The following is a 17,463-nucleotide window of genomic DNA, read 5'->3' on the forward strand; positions in this document are numbered from 1 at the left end:
GGTTCTGACCGACGCTATAGAAACAGCATCATCAGCTCCCCTTACTGACTTTGGCTTGAGAACCGAAGAGTGCCCGGTTCAAGTCCAGCTCAAACCACACAGTACGGTGTGTGGACTGGGCACTGCTAACTCCGAGGTGTCCTTGAGCAAGGCACCGAACCTCTTAACTGCTCCCGGGCGCCGCTACGTGACGACTAGGGTTGAGATCCTTTAGGATTTTAACGATTCCGGTTCCTTTATAACGGTTCCCTTTAACGATTCCTACAGGGGGGTTCCAAATGGACCCTTACAGGTCTGTAACTCTGAGAGTTATGGTGGTCCTTGAAATTAAAAAGTTTGAGAACCACCAGTATTGTAATTGTATAGCAGACGTGAAGTCCACATACCAGCTCTGACAGTGTGATAAAAACGGTTCCGTAAACGATACCGATGCTTAAAATAACAATTTAGCCGATACCGATACCGTTATTTGTTTATTTATTTCCCCCTTTTGTGCCAGGGAAGCAAATACATTTTCAATATAAGAAATAACTGTTCAGAATCTGCAAAAACATTTAACCAGAAAAAAAATTATATATTTTTTGCCGATACCGTTGTTGACCGATAGTGGCAAATATCGTCCGATACCGATATGCGGCCGATATATATCGGCGCATCCCTAGATGCTGTTGGGTCCGGTTCCTCCGGTTCCGGATCCCAACCTGTGACCAGCCCATCACTCCACCATCTCTTCACGTTTTTGCTTCTCTGTATTTCAGAGCTATGTGTGTAAAACTGTGAGTGTGAGAAAATAATTTCCCCTTGTAGATTAATAAAAGTAATCTTCATCCCAGGCCCCTGAAATACCACCATGTGATAACAAGAGAACATCAAAGCTCGCCTTTAAAGATAAGCACAAAAAACCTGTGTGATCCACTGTGTTTTCAAACCAACATTTATTTCAGACTCCAAATAAAGGAAGTCAGTTTCTTTTTTGGCAGTGTGTATTATTCTATGACCTATATCAGGTTCAGGATAATAATGTCATATAAACAAACACTGGTAGCTATACACAAAACATGGTTATCCAGCCTGCCATCTATGTTGACAGGATATGAGGAATTAAAGATTGTTGTTATAATACAAACAAACCGACTTCCTGCTCTGGACAGATCGTGTTCTACAAATATTATGGATAGCTTTACAGTCAGAAAGGAAATGTCTCTTTGCTTGTACATTCAGAAGTACTGTACATCGAGAAACACCATAACATGCAGTATAGGCCTATACTGTATATATCAGTGGTTTTCAACCTTTTTCATGCGAAGGACCCCTAAATTGATTTACATTTGGCAGCGGACCCCCATTCTGTAAAATGGGGGTCCCTGGCACAAAATTCTTTGTGCCAGGGACCCCAAGAAGCAAATATTTGAGTTAGAAATGTTCGCTTTACAAATATATATAGATTTGCACACATTTTCAAGATTTTTCAAAAATAGCAGATCTACAAGCTCATAGCGCGGCACTCTCTATTTTTGAATAGCCAAAGCTAAGTGGTTAAAATGTTCGTGACGCTATGTTAACTAATTTTGCTGGAGACCCCCTGGTACCACCCCCCCCCCCCCCCCACGGACCACTGGTTGAGAACCACTGGTATATATAAATATATATACATATATATATATATTATAAGAGAGATTTTTTTTTTTCTTTCGGGACGTTAAGGCAAGTGTGGGGCCCACCACGTTCTTCAGGTTCTGGGTACTGTTTCCAAAGCAATTGGTATTGTAATGGTTTCTTCTATCTACAGACTGGAAATACTACATGAGATGCATGTCAATGAGGTTTCCTCGAACAGAGAGAGAGAGAGAGAGAGAGAGAGAGAGAGAGAGAGAGGGAGATTCGGACGCATACAAAAGACGAAAATAGCACTGGACTCAAGTCAATCATGGTTTATCGTTTTGATTGATCAGATGAGACTGCATGGATCATTAGCATTGGTACGACGACGTGTCCTCTGTGTGTGATAGAGGGAGGGGGGTCCGGGGGGGGGGGGGGGGGGGTTACATAAAGGGACCACTGTGGCAGAAGACTAACAGAGTATCCAGTGTACCGATGATGTGGTTCCTGGGGGGGGGGGGGGGGGGGGGTCGTCTCAGGGGGTTGAAATGAAGAAGAGCGGTGAGACATCGAGATGATGTCATAAGAAGAAAAAAAAAATCAATGAATCAAAGTGTATACATTTTTAATGAGAAATGAGGCGTGTGTTATTGTTGGTATTGTCAATACATCTTGAATCCAACATAGATTATGTATATTGTCAGACCGTATAGAATAACAACAGATGAACATGCAGTGAAACAGTAGTAATGTCCAAGTAATTAAAGGCCACATGGCCGGGGCATCTATGGTGGCGTTCTGTAGGTTCAGAGGGTCTATATGGAGGGTCTACGGGGCATTCTGTGTGTTTGAAGGTTCTATGGAGCAGTGGTTCTCAAACTTTTTCATGTCAAAGACCCCCAAAATTATATATATTTGGCAGCGAACCCCCATCAGAAGAGAAGATTATTCCAATTTTTCCAATACTTTCAAGATTTAATTTTTTTCCCCAAAAATAGCAGATGTACAAGCTTGTAGATCTGCTATTTTTGAATAGCCAACGTATACATGGATAAAGTGGTTAAAATGATTGTGACGCTATATAACACATTTTGGACCCCACTTTGAGAACCAATGCTATGGAGGGTCTATGGGCATTCTGTGTGTTCGTTGGGTCTCTAGGGGGCATGTTGTGGGTTCGTTGGGTGGGTCTAGGGGGCATGTTGTGGGTTCGTTGGGTCAACGGGTCTGGCGTGAATGTACTCCAGGACGAAGACCTGCATGATCTTGTTGAGGTTCTCGATGCTGGAGCGGCACAGATTGTCCTCGTTGTCGTCAAACGTGTGCCACACAGACGGGAAGGGCGTGGGGATGAGGTGAAGGACACGCACACCTGAAAAACAACAGAAATACAACAAGACAGTGCAGAGGCTTAGAAAAGAAACTCAGCATGTTTGGATGAATACAAGAATGGTCGCCCCAAAACACCCTCACCCCGGGTCAAATCCAGCGGCGTCAGAACGGTCGAACCCACTTATGTCTGAGCGAGCGTGAATTGGTGCGAGCGTTCCGGTTACCGTTTGGATAACTGACGCTTGTGTGTATGGAGGGTGATTCCTGTGAGCCTGTGTGTGTGTGTGTGTGTGTGTGTGTGAGCCTGTGTGTGTGTGTGTGTGTGTGTGTGTGTGTGTGTGTGTGTGTGTGTGTGTGTGTGTGTGTGTGTGTGTGTGTGTGTGTGTGTGTGTGTGTGTGTGTGTGTGTGTGTGTGTGTGTGTGTGTGTGTGTGTGTGTGTGTGTTTACCTCTGGAGAGGAAGGGCACATGGTCGTCCTGCACGTAGCCAACAGGTAGGTTGGGCCAGAAATACTGTATCTCATTAGGGTGATCTATGAGCTGACCCATGGAGTGAAGACGACGCTCTGAGGACACAAGATTCAAGATTATCTGCAAGCAGTTAAAAAAATATGAAATCATGTTTCTCCTAGATAAAGACAGCAGAATTCATAAAAGAATAAAAACAAATCACAAGACAAACAAACATCTATAAGTGTGCGTGCGTGCGTGTGTTGTGAGCTTGCAGATTGTCGATTTTCAAACAAAGAGATTTGGTATCTAAAAAAGTCAGTGGCTCTTGTCTCCATAGTCTAACTGTTTGTGTTTTGTTTCGTAAACTAACGCCCTACTTGATCATACTACGGCGTCACACGAAAGCATCAAAAGTAGCAGATCTACAAGCAACGCGGTTTGAGCTTGTAGATCTGCTGCTTTTGAATTTGAATCCTGAGAAGTAACAGTTTTGGACATACTATATGAGGTTTCCACCCGACAGAGACGATATAAGGGTTTAAGTGGTTAAATCCTAGTGGTTTGAAGTTTAATCAATAATTATTGTAGCAGACTTGTACAGTATATACATTACAAGACATTCGATACACCGAGAAATCATTCACCAATGTTCTGCATTCTGGTGAGCCAACGGGCAGTGGTGGGGAACTGACTGCCAAAGCGAGGCCCCGGGGCCCCGATGAGGTCCATTAACACGAACAGATCCTGGAAGAGAGAGAGACACAGAGACACAGAGACAGAGAGAGAGACACAGAGACACAGAGACAGAGAGACACAGAGACACAGAGACACAGAGACACAGAGACACAGAGAGAGAGAGAGACACAGAGACAGAGACAGAGAGACAGAGAGAGACACAGAGACACAGAGACAGAGAGACAGAGAGACAGAGAGAGACACAGAGACACAGAGACACAGAGACAGAGAGACAGAGAGAGACACAGAGACACAGAGACACAGAGACACAGAGACAGAGAGACAGAGAGACAGAGAGAGACACAGAGACACAGAGAGAGAGAGAGAGAGAGAGAGAGAGAGAGAGAGAGAGAGAGAGAGAGAGAGAGAGAGAGAGAGAGAGAGAGAGAGACGGACGGACGGACAGATAGAGACACAGAGAGACAGACAGACAGACAGTGACACGCAGAGAGACAGACAGATAAATCTCATGAGAAAATGTCTTTCTGGAGCCCGGAGAGCTCACTACCCTGCACTGTATAGCTTTGAGGTGTGATGATGACATCATGCTGATGACATCATCATTGTGTCCCATGGTGTGACACACTGACAGCGCTGCTGCTCAGTGCAACACAAAACATGTCTGTCTTCCCTGATAACAGAGTCCTATGCCACACACACGCACACACGCACACACACACACACACACACACACACACACACACACACACACACACACACACACACACACACACACACACACACACACACACACACACACACACACACGTAATGTCTCTGCTTTATCTCCATCCTGACAGCGATGTCTCGATACATTGAGAAACACTTAGTTGCTATCTCTCCATAGCTAGGATACAGAAAAATACAGCTCCTCCAAAATGTATGACTTCTGACAGTATACTCTCCCACACAAGACTTGGTGGGTGGGTTTATGCCTTAATAACCTAACCATATGAACCCTAGCGTTCCTATTCTGGGGTGAACAGCTTGTAGATCAGCTAAAAAGGCAAAGACATTTAGTGTAGAGGGAACAAAGGAGGGGGCCTAGTATAGAGCCCAGGGGTACTCCAGGGGTTAAGCAGTGGTGTAGTGGTAATTTTTTTTAAAACTGGGGGTACGCTATTTTAATGACGCCACGTGCACTGCGTGTGCACATGCACGCTCCGACCAACATTATGAAATATTCATTTTTAGTTTGATTTTGATTCATAATTAGGTTTACGTGTGCATATGTATTTTTTTTGTTTTAGTTTATGCTTTGAAAGAAAAAGGTAGGATAATAAGAAGAATGCATAGGCCATTGCCCTGGCTAGACCAATGCATTCTACTAGGGATGCACCGAATATTCGGCCACCGAAACATATCGGCCGAAAATGGTTAAAAACATCATTTTCGGCTTTCGGCCGAAAGGGTTTTAACGCCGAAAAAATATCACAGAAAGACACCGAAACATATCGGCCGAAAGACACCGAAACATATCGGCCGATATCAACGAAAGACACCTAAACAATGCTATTTTCAAAAAATCTTGGAATAAAATGTGGAATATTATTATTATATAATTATATAAATGTTTATATTTTACAATCTTTCAGCAGTCAGTCTGGAATTAATGTATGGATTCAAAAGTGCTGAATAAATGTTTTATGGACCCATAATAGTGATTATTATTTAAGTTAAGTTTTGCCGCCATAATCATGTCTTTTGCCATAATCAGGTAGCTGATCAACATTGGTAAACAAATAAATTCATTATATATATGTATATATATTTATCAAATTCGGTATTCGGTTTTCGGCCAACTGTTTTCTATTTTCGGCATTCGGTTTCGGCCAAGAATTTCCCATTCGGTGCATCCCTACATTCTACTGAATGGAGAGACCAGATGGGGGTTGGGTTGGGCATCTGATGGGGTGTGATTGAATAAGTGCCTTTAACTGCTGGCTATTTGTGTTCCTTAAGTAGCCTACCAACAACTAATCTGCATGCTAGGCTGCTACAGAGTTATACATGTAACAGTGTGTGACAGTAGTATTGGGGAACGCATGTCTCCCGGGCACGCACGTGCATGCGCCGGTCAGGCAGGCACAACATGCACGTGTGTGTGTGCTGTGGCCCAAAATACTGGTGGAACGCTGTGGTGGCGCGTGAAGCGAGCACTACTACTACACCCCTGGGGTTTAAGTGGTTAATAACTTAAAGTACTCAACAACCACTCTGTGGCTCGAGGGCAACCAACTCACAGAGACCTTAACAAAGGGATGAGCGTTATGAGACTCCATAAAGGGATTATTGTAATCTGTGGTGAATCAGCTGGGACAGACTGAGGAGGAGGAGTGTGAACCATTGGTTCCCAAACAGTGGGTCGGGACCCATTTGTGGGTCACGGACCCATTTCTATGGGTCTCGAGAACATATCTACTTTTTTCCGTTTCCTACATTTAAAAAATATATATGTATATTATTATTTTTTTTAATTAAAGAAGTTTAAACAAAAAACAATCTAAACTAGTGAGTAGTTCACCCCAAAAAATGACTTATTTTCTATCAAATACACACATGAAGCCTTGAATTCAAGGAGATTTTTTTAGTTTTTGTCGCATTCCTAAGCCAATAATTTGATGACGGGCGGAGTCTCCAACTGAGCAGCCAGCAGCGGGCCATCAAATTATTGGTTTAGGAACGCCACAAAAACCCAAAAAAACTCCATGAATTCAAGGCTTCATGGCGTGTGTAATTGATAGAAAATATGTAATTTTTTGGGTGAACTATTCCTTTAAAAACAATTCCATTTTTCAAAAGTATTTCATAAATAAAAACAAAAACAAATTAAGAAGTAGTGAAACTAGCAGATCTACAATGAAAATACAGTGAAAATAGCAGATGTACAAGCTCACAACGCGACGCTTCGCGCCGCGTTGTGAGCTTGTACATCTGCTATTTTCACTGGTTTGGAGTCCCCGGGCAAACATCTCATTTCTCTTTTGGATCCCCAACTAAAACATTTGAGAACCACGTGGTGTGTGTGTGTGTGTGTGTGTGTGTGAACGCACAATGGCGTGCAGCTGGTTGGTGTCGGTGGCTCCGGCGGGATGCGGGGTGAGCTCCATCTTGTGGGCCAGGTGGCGCGAGCCGTACAGCGAGTCCGTGTCGGTCCACTGGAACAGGGCCTCCTCGCCGTCAAAGAACAACAGCTGCAGGGTTAGGTCTGGAGATGGGCTGGAGCTCTGATGGCACAGACACACACACACAGTGGTGTAAAGTATCTAAGTACATTTACTGTACTTAAGTACAATTTTCAGTACTTTTACTTCTACTCAACTACATCTCAGAGGCAAATATTGTACTTTTACTCAACTACAATTATTTGAAAACTTTAGTTACTAGTTACTTTGCAGATGTAAACACACACACACAGACACAGACACACACACACGCACACGCACACGCACACGCACACGCACACGCACACACACACACACACACACACACACACACACACACACACACACACACACACACACACACACACCAGACATATACTGACCAGACATATACTGACATTAACATGCTGACCGGATAGCTAAGACCACATAATTGCGTCCTTGCTTCTATTCTGGACAGATGTCCTTGCATGTCTGTCTTTCTCTCTCTCTGCCCTCAGATTATACTGTCTCTCTCACACTCTCCTATCTAAAATAAAAGATGCTGCATATATACACAAACAACTAAATTACTATTATTATCACATACTGTATATATTTTCAACTATTTTTAGTTCATACATTATGTTCAATCAGTCCAAGTACAGATGGCCAGATATTTTATCTTTTATTTTGTATTTTGATCTGACTTTTTACTCTCTCTCTCTTTTAAAGGAAAAAATCTTACTGCTTGTTTATTCCTATTTTTTATTCATGAATCTTAGCTGTATCTCTCTACTGTACTCTTACATATATCTGCCCTTTGTTACATACTGCAGTGCTGCTAATATATGACACCTCAATTTCCCCCATGGGATCAATAAATGTCTGTCTGTCTTTCTATTCTAGGACTTCTGCTGCCACCTAGTGGTCTTACCATATAATAAAAAGCATGCAAAGGCTTGATTTATGATTTATTTCCCACCATAGGAAACTCAAAGGAGTCTTTGAGTCTCCTACCGGAAATACACCCGGTCATCAAATTATTGGCCCAGGAGTGCGTGAAAAATAAAAAAAAATCTTCATGAATTCAAGGCTTCATGGGGTGTGTAATTGATAGAAAATAAGTATTTTTTTGGGTGAACTAAGTCAGAGAGTGTAAAATGGAACCAAACAGAACAGGTCCATTTGGTTCCACTGTGCCACTAGATGTTTTACCTTCATAGCTTTGAGCTGCTCATCCAGGGCTCGTGCCAGCTCCAGCATCATGGCACAGGGCACGGCGGAGTCGGTGGCACCTTGGAACTCTCTCCCGTGCCACTGTGGCGGGTAGTACTTGGAGTCGAAGTGACAGGCCAGTACCAGGCGCCGCCTGGCAGTGGGGTCCAGGGTGGCGATGATGTTGGTGAAGGTCTTGGGACCGTAGGGGGTTTGTGCCTCGAACCTGTCCCGGGAAACCTCCCAGCCCGCACCAAGAGAGCCAAGGGTCGCATTGATGTGCTATAGGAGACAAAGGGACAAAAAACCTTAATCTTTCTCAAAAGTATAAAATCCACCTGGAACACCTATACGTTGTTATACCTTTCAATCCTGGAACACCTATACGTTGTTATACCTTTCAATCCTGGAACACCTCAGTGTGTAGTTTTAAATTTGACATTTTCCAGAAAATTCAGGTCAGGATTTAGTAGGCGTTTTTAGAATCGGCCTCAGGTCTAAATGGGGTAAGGATTTAAGGATCATTTAAAGATTTAAGGATCATTTAAGGATTTTACTGCGTGGAACACCTGGTCTACCAGAGTCGTTAGTCATGACCATAGTCATGACATGTATAAATAGAATGCTGACACTGACAGCATCATTGGTCAGGTCACGTGACTATCATGAATAACTACTGACTTTGGAAGTACACCGATTGTGATTTTTAAAAAATCAATACACGAATTGGGATCAACTACTGAACTACAGTCTGATTTTAGTAACATGTTTTTGAGAATCCCACTGACAGGAAAATAAAAAAGTATTCTATTATATCGTTGCTGTCGGGCAGAAATCTCTTATCTCCATATACTTTTTTGTTTTTTCGTAAATTAACGCCCTAATTGATCATACAACAGCGTCACACAAAAGCATCAAAAGTAGCAGATCTACAAGCTCGAAACACAGCTATTTTTTACATAGTTTTGGACATATGAGGTTTCCATCCGACAGAGACGATATTCAAAAACGTTCAGAAGCATGCATGCACACACACATAGATACAACCACCCAAACCACTCTGAAGGACTGCAGGGCCAATTGCCCTGACCTCCCTGATCATAAATACCTCTGACAAACTTATAAAACAGGAACTTCTGGATAAAAACCTGCAACACCTTCTCGATCCGTTACAGTTTGCATATCTGGCCGGGCGGGGTGTACAGGTCTCTATACTGCCACCACCTTGCTTGATATTTTATTCAAACACCCAGAGGGCAATAAAACTCAAGCCCAAGCTGCTGTTTGTTGACTTTTCATTCAGCTCTCTCGACACAATTGAACCACCACCTGTTAAGCCTGATTTATACTTAGGCGCACGCCGGTGTTGCATGCAGTAAATAGCAGATCTACAAGCTCACAGCGTGCCACATTCGTGACGCGTTGTGAGCTTGTAGATCTGCTATTTACTGAGCACGAAAACGGCACGCAACCAAGTAAGTATAACTGAGGCTTTAGTGGATAAACTGACCGCTAACTGTTTTGGTGTTGACTCTAGTTTGGCTGCTCGGATCCAGGACTTCCTTTCTAACAGCAGCACCCAGCGGGGGAGGAGGGGGAATGAGTGTCAGGTGGGTGCTCTTCATCTGCAGGTGCACCCCCAGTCCCCAGGGGTGTGTTCTCTCAACACTCATTTATATTCTGTATACAGTTTGAGCCTGAGCTGAGCATGACACCGTTCTGAGCAGAACATGGGAGATTTTCTACATTTCACTGCTTGTGCCTGTAAGAGTGAGTGACAAATAGACCCTCTTGCTTCTCTTGATTGTTGATCCCATGGTGAGTGCTTCCATACATCTTTCGAAGTTGAGTCCTTTAAAGCAGTGGTTTTCAACCTTTTTCATGCCAAGGACCGCTAAATTTATATAAATTTGGCCGTGGACCCCCATCTGAAAATGTTTTGTGCCAGGGACCCCCAGAAGCAAATATTTGAGTTAAAAATGTTAGCTTTAAAAATGTATATTCAAAGATATGCACACATTTTCAAGATTTTTCAAAAATAGCAGAGCTACAAGCTCATAGCGCGGCACTCGGTGCCGCGCTATGAGCTTGTAGATCTGCTATTTTTGAATAGCCAAAGCTAAGTGGTTAAAATGATTGTGACTCTATGTGAACTAATTTCCCTGGGGACCCCCTGGTACCCAGCCAAGGACCACTGGTGGTCCCCGGACCACTGGTTGAAAACCACTGCTTTAAAGTATTAGGCACGTCCAACTCCTCCAGTGCAACATAATGTTCATATATATTAACAGTCATATAAAACAGTATTGCATATAAACAACTATTTCAACTAGTATTTCAAGGCCTTGTTCTAATCTATTGGTTCTTTTTCCATGCATTTGCACATTTGATTCTATAATTTCAAACATATTTCAGAAATTACTGGACTTATTTTGACAGCAGTAATGCAAGTGTGTTAAACCACAGCATAATAAATTGTAACTGTAATTTGGATAGGCTTAAAGGAGAGTCCAAGTCATCTGAAAAATTACATCTAAAGCCAACAACATCATCATAAAGGACATTCTGCCCAATGGCATTTGCATTGTTTCCTGTCACTTAGTGACCCATAGGAGGCAGTACAGTGCATCATTCATGGATGACCACAGTAGTAGCCCTGCTTTTATTGGTAGTAGATGAAACAACACTCCTACTATACTCCTACTATATCTCACACATACATGTATATTATTAATTTATACCAATACTTTAAATTATATGTACATATACAGTATATAGGCTATACTTTTCCCAGAGTTATTTATCTTGTATTTTTTTTGTTTAATAGTTTTGCAATATTTTGTTCAATGCAGCTTAGTTTGAATTAGTTTCAAAGTGTGGTTTTTCTCGTTTCAGTTTATTTTCATTGTTAGAGAGAAGATCAAAGAAGCCACGCACTCATATCTTCATCTTCGGCAGGCAGGCACGCTGCCTTCCTCAGGATGACCCCGAGGAAGGCATGCATGCCTGCCCAAACGTTGGCTTTGTGTTTTTAACATCTCTAGTGGTCAATAAAGTAAGTCTCTGGTACTGAAGCTATGAGTGTGCGACTACTTTGATCTTCTCTCAGTTTTGCATCCGCTGCCGGCACCTCAAAAGGCTTTTGGTGTAAGTAGCACTTCTCTGAACTCTATTTTCATTGTTTAAAGCGGCACTACGTAACTTTTTTTTTACTGAATAATATATAAATTTGTCTAATCAATCTGCATGGTAGAGTATGTTAATACTATATAACTTATACAATTGGGATGGTTGTATTTTGTCTCCCTGCTCTTCTATTGAGACATTTAGATCGTATCAAAGGTCATGTCTCACCTAGACACAGGATCTGACAAAAATTTTGACCTGATGGTCAAGATTCAATTTATCCCCTGAGAAAAGAGGCAGGCTCTATTAGCTCAATGGTAAAAATTCTCACTTGGACAGGAAACTGGGTTCAACTACGGGGTAGAAGAGGAAAGTTACATGCAGCTTTAAACTAAGTTGTTAGTTGACTATAATAACGTTGTTCCTGCAGCACTAACCTCCTGTACAGCGATGCTGCCCGGGGTACCAGGGTAGCGGGTCACCAGCAGTGGCTTCAGGTCCCTCTGCCACATCTGGTCCGTGTCTGTGTGTGACAGTGTGATGCGGATCTCCCCTGGTGTCAGGGTGACAGCGTTGTGTTGGTTCTGACAAGAAAGACAAGACATGACATTTAAATAAATTTAAAAATAGAAATGAGAAGCTGTATAAATTTCACATCAAAATACACACAGTTATAATAAACACAGCTGCAAGTACGGTTGAACCTTTGCAAACATTTGGTTATTAAGGTGAAGATAATAGTTTGAAAACATGCAGTCAGTTCTTTTATTTATGATATTTTTGGAGCTTTTCTGCCTTTATTTGGATAGTACAGGGGAGAGTGACAGGAAAAGAGACGAGGAGTGACAAAGGTCTTCGGGCTCAGGAATTGCACCCGCGACTTGCTGTCAGGCTGCATCGAGCCTATATGTGTGGTATTACTCTGTTCTTCCACAGTAAGGCATTCATTATGCATATATAGTACAAATTGTGCAAATGGATTGTGTAAATTGTAAAGTACATATCGTTGTTGTTAAGGCCAGGTGTTGTTATTGCACAGCATCCAGAATATTCTAATCCTAGCCTATAGATGGGTTTCCGCGCGACGTCATCACAGAGCAGAGTGTGCAATCTGCGCATGCGGGAGGTAGAACGAACCGGAAGCGCCTTCACTCTGTTGTTATTTTCGGGATTTAGATAGGCATAATGCTGCTATTATAGGCATAATAGGCATAATGCTGCTATTATATACAAACAGATCCAACTTCTGACAAATCATTTTTATTGAGTAAAGAAGATATTACAAACTGCATCATTTAATCTACTTTCATTAAACCTGGTGAAGACCATTTCTTTTGTGGATGTACATTTGACTAGAGCTGCGGGTAATAGCGCCCTCTACTGCTCAACCCTCCACTGCGCACGCATCATCCTCTCATGTTTACAAACAGGAAACCCATCTATTGACAAATCCACAGAGTGCTCCCCTGGCGCAATCATAACTGCGGTGTCAGAATGCACACCGCAGCAGGAGTCTTGACACCGCAGCACTCTGTGGATTCGTATATAGGCACAGTTGCAGTGTACAGTTATTGACCACTGGCTTCTAAAGGCTATGGCAATCCTTTCATGATGCACTGAACACGACCAACACTCCAGAGGAAGATTCCTGCATGGTACAACCACTGGCTTTGTGCTGAGATAATACAAAACAGTGGTTGCTTTCATATTAGCTGACCATCCTACAACATAATAAAACCCCTAAGGTCTATTCATTATCCATGTGATTTATGACTCAGATACAGTAACAACAAACAATCCGTCTGAGCACTGTTATGGCAGTGACAAAATAATGAGCATCAACAATTATCTGGACAACAATATTTTTTTATCGTATCATCATGTGATATTATTGTCCACCGAGAGATTTGCCAAAAGTGTTGCAAGATGATGAGATAGTACAAGGGTTCCCAAACTTTTCAGGCCGTGACCCCCCAGAATAATCACATTGTGAAAATAGCCGAACTACAAGCTCACAACGCCTGGCAATGCGAGTCGTTGTGAGCTTGGATAGATCGGCTATTTTCACAATTTTTACCTCTTTCTTGGTTAATATTTGACAATTTGGACAATGTTTCACCGTTTATAGTTTGTTGATTACTTTTGACGTAGTAATGGTCTTATTATTAGTAATCTTTTTTCATTTTAGAGATAAGCCTATTAAAAAGGTCTTAAAAGTCCTTAAATTGTCACTTTAGAAATGTGCAGATACCCTGTATTCACTTATAGTGTGTGTTGGTTTGTTTACTGTTGAGTGAGAAAACAATGCTGCACATTGAGGAAATCATCTGACGGACCCCTTCAAAATGATTTGGGGACCCCCCTGGGGGTCCCGGTCCCCAATTTGGAAACCATTGACTTTGGTGAAAGAATGAAGCTGATAAGACTGATCATGACAACAGTGGAATGTAATCAAACACCGCTTCAGACAGAGAGACACAAGAAGCAATCAGCTGAGCCACGACAGTGAATGTGTCATGATTTTATCGGCTTTGGAAGAATCAGATGCCTAATTTAGTAGGATGGTGGAGATCCAGTGAATAAAGTGCCGGTAGAAAGCTCTGAAATTATACTTTTATAGGCATTGAACGATTAATTGGATAATTGATTAATTGCTAACAGAAAATGAACCAAATGTTAGTAATAAAATGATCAGTTTAGTAATGTTTCGTGTCAAAGTTTCTAATATGTGCTGTTTATAACTTCACCAAAACGTGAATACTTGTCTTTGTTGCGTGTATAATTATGTACTTTATTACGTAATCCTACCATAATTTTGTGGTCTAAATGAATTGCAAATGATAAAATAAATCAACATTTAATTAGTTGCAGTAGCCCTTTGGAAGGGTGGCTGTGAGCATGAAGCATTCTCAAATTCCCACAAACACGAAGACATTCAGCGAGGCATGACTGTGACTGTGACACCAAAATGAAGATATTGATTGAACTGCTTTGTCTCATGCCATCCTTGTCCTCAGTCTGTATACCATATCAGTTTGATGAATGATAAAATACACAATACTGTCCTGGTATACTAAACAACACACAGACAGACAGGCCACAGAAACAAACACAATTGATTATTTTCCACAGATCGTTTTCGTTTGGTCTCAAAGTTCACCTGTGCTACAGCAGCCCCTAACACAGAGAGCCCTGGTTGTCGTGGTAACACAGACTGATCACAGAGTTGGGAGAGAGAGAGAGAGAGAGAGAGAGAGAGAGAGAGAGAGAGAGAGAGAGAGAGAGAGAGAGAGAGAGAGAGAGAGAGAGAGAGAGAGAGAGAGAGAGCTAGACTACTATGAGGATATAGTCATCAAAGTCTTGGTATATGTACAGCATGGCCCTCCTCTCTCTACAGAGGCTTGGATTGAATCAATCACAGCATAATGTGTTCGTTCATTTTACCCTGAGAATGTAAACAAATTTACATTCTCAGGGTATAAATTAACAGTGGATTTCATTGTACATTCTTCACTACTTATAAATGGGCAGTGCATCTGGGTTATTATGAAATGTGTGTCCACAGGCTATATATATTCAAGGCTGATAAAGGTCAGAGCTTCATTACCACCAGTAAACGATGACAAATATCTTTGCTCTGTTCAATTCCCCCAGAGTCACGGATGTGTTCCGGTACACAAAACAACCTCTTGTTATAGTTGCTACGCCATGGACAGTCAGCCCTGCAATTACAGAGTTGCAATAGGTAGGCCTAACGTATAATTATGGGTTATTTGGTGAGAGAGGTGCATCAGTCCCAGGAGATGCATGGGGCTCAGTGAGTGAAGACATGGGGTTCCCACTTTAATGACCACGCTGCCATGGCAACCAGACAAGAGGAGGAGAGGGGATGAAACGCGTGGATAAGACCCAAATGCGCCATCAAGCAGTCACGCTGCATTTCACAAGAATTATACAATACAGGCCGTGTGTGGTGCACAATATTGTGGCGCACCGCCATAAATCTGGAATGCCCAGCCCAAGTGTATTAGACAAGACGATACTATCATATACTTTGACCCTTTCAATCCGGGGAACGCATCTCGTGTCATTTTAGATTTCTTTGGCAATTCAGAAATTCTAGATATACAAGCTAATAGCGTGGCACAGAGTGCCGTGCTATGAGCTTGTAGATCTGCTATTTTTGAAAAATCATGAACATTTGTGCAAATATTTGAATTATTATTATTTTTAAGCGGAAATTTGTAACTCAAATCTTTGCTTCTGGGGATCCCTGGAACTAAATATTTTACAAATGTTCGCTTAAATAAATATATATTCCAAGATTTTCCAAACATTTTTGAATAGCCGAAGAAATCTTAAAATGACACAAATGATGCTTTCCCGGTCTTAAAGGGTTAAATGTTTATGTTCAGAAAAGCATTCTTGTAAAGCACCCGTCCATGTATGTACAACCTCCCTTTTATTTTCCTATACAGCCTAATTCCCCTCTTTTCATGTTGAATTTCTGTATCAGTTTTAGCCGTTAGATCTCTAGGTTGTTAATTTTCTATTTGCATCCTATCAATTTGTATTTTGTTTTCCTTTGCTTTTGTTTTAATGTGTAACTCCTCTGTGCAGCACTTTGTGACTTCTGTTTAGAAAGGTGCTATATACATAAAGTTATTATTATTACCATTATTACCTTGAGATGTGTGATTGAAGTTATGGAAGCATTGAGTATAGAATTGATTCCCTATACAGAAACATCACTCTGCTCTATTAATAATGGTGTGATTTTTTTTGTCACATTAAATAAAGAAAAACATTTATGAATCTAACAAAGTTGTAATAAAAAACGAACACATCATGAGATGAAATCTTAAGTTATGATTGCAAAAACCCCAGTGTTGCAAAAGTAGCCTTCAATATTATGCAATGAGAATGGAAAAAAAATTACACGGTGATAAAAACAAAGCATCTGTTTCTGTTGTGGGACCAGCCTTCTAAAAATGCCTAAATAAGAAACTATGATAACAGGAATGGTAATTTGTCTTAATGAAACTTGATGTTAAAATAACAACAACAAGAATCCACACACACACACACACACACACACACACACACACACACACACACACACACACACACACACACACACACACACACACACACATCCATCCACACACTTCATTATTTCCCCCTTACCTTCTCTAGGGTCCATGGAACTCCATTGATAGAATCGAAGGAAGTCGCACAGAGGAAGATGAAGACATAAAACAAATGCATGATGATGGTGAACGCTGGTGGTCGTCGGTTGTTAACGGTTCCTCTCCTCAGCATTCCTGGAGGCTCAGTCTCTGCTGATCATGTGAATAAACACATGAGCAGAACGAGGAGTACAGGCTACCACACCACTGCTCTCAATATTTATTCTGTGTGTGTGTGGGGGGCTACGTCAGAGGTGTGTGGCTGTGGTATCATGAGTCAATAGGGTTCATTTGACTGTCTCATTTGGTTACATTTGTATCTACTCACTGTACTCAGACAGTCAGTGAGTAGATACTAATGTAACCAAATGAACCCGAACGGATCCATTTGGTTACATTTTGTATCCACTCAGAGTTACTTACAAATGGAGAAGTCAAGTGTGTGGCTGTGGTATCAGTCAATAATGTTAATCACACTGTCTAAGTGGATACAAAGTACATTCAAATGGAGTGTGAAGACTCATCGAATCCACACAATCATCTGCGGACACTGTCTAAATCTGTGTTATCTATTTAAGGGAAATGACAAACTTGTTATCTTTTTTGATGTTTTTCCACCAAAGAATAAAAGACTTAATTGGATACCTGCTGTGAGTGACCAACACAACA

The 17,463-nt window shown here is 41.6% G+C and overlaps 1 protein-coding gene across 1 annotated transcript; it reads right to left on the minus strand.

The window, feature by feature from the left end:
* Window positions 1-2,207: 2,207 nt before the first annotated feature.
* Window positions 2,208-17,000, minus strand: qpct (glutaminyl-peptide cyclotransferase). The gene is made up of 7 exons (XM_080413247.1): window positions 16,793-17,000; window positions 12,043-12,189; window positions 8,480-8,761; window positions 7,172-7,345; window positions 4,028-4,127; window positions 3,380-3,496; window positions 2,208-2,971 (listed from the first exon to the last, which is right to left on the minus strand). Exons 1-7 carry the CDS (start codon window positions 16,925-16,927, stop codon window positions 2,790-2,792), a joined length of 1,137 nt encoding a protein of 378 aa, XP_080269373.1. The 5' UTR covers window positions 16,928-17,000; the 3' UTR covers window positions 2,208-2,789.
* Between the last annotated feature and the right edge of the window lie 463 nt (window positions 17,001-17,463).

Source organism: Gymnoscopelus braueri (assembly GCF_963280865.1).
Source record: "Gymnoscopelus braueri genome assembly, chromosome: 19".
Taxonomy (NCBI): domain Eukaryota; kingdom Metazoa; phylum Chordata; class Actinopteri; order Myctophiformes; family Myctophidae; genus Gymnoscopelus; species Gymnoscopelus braueri.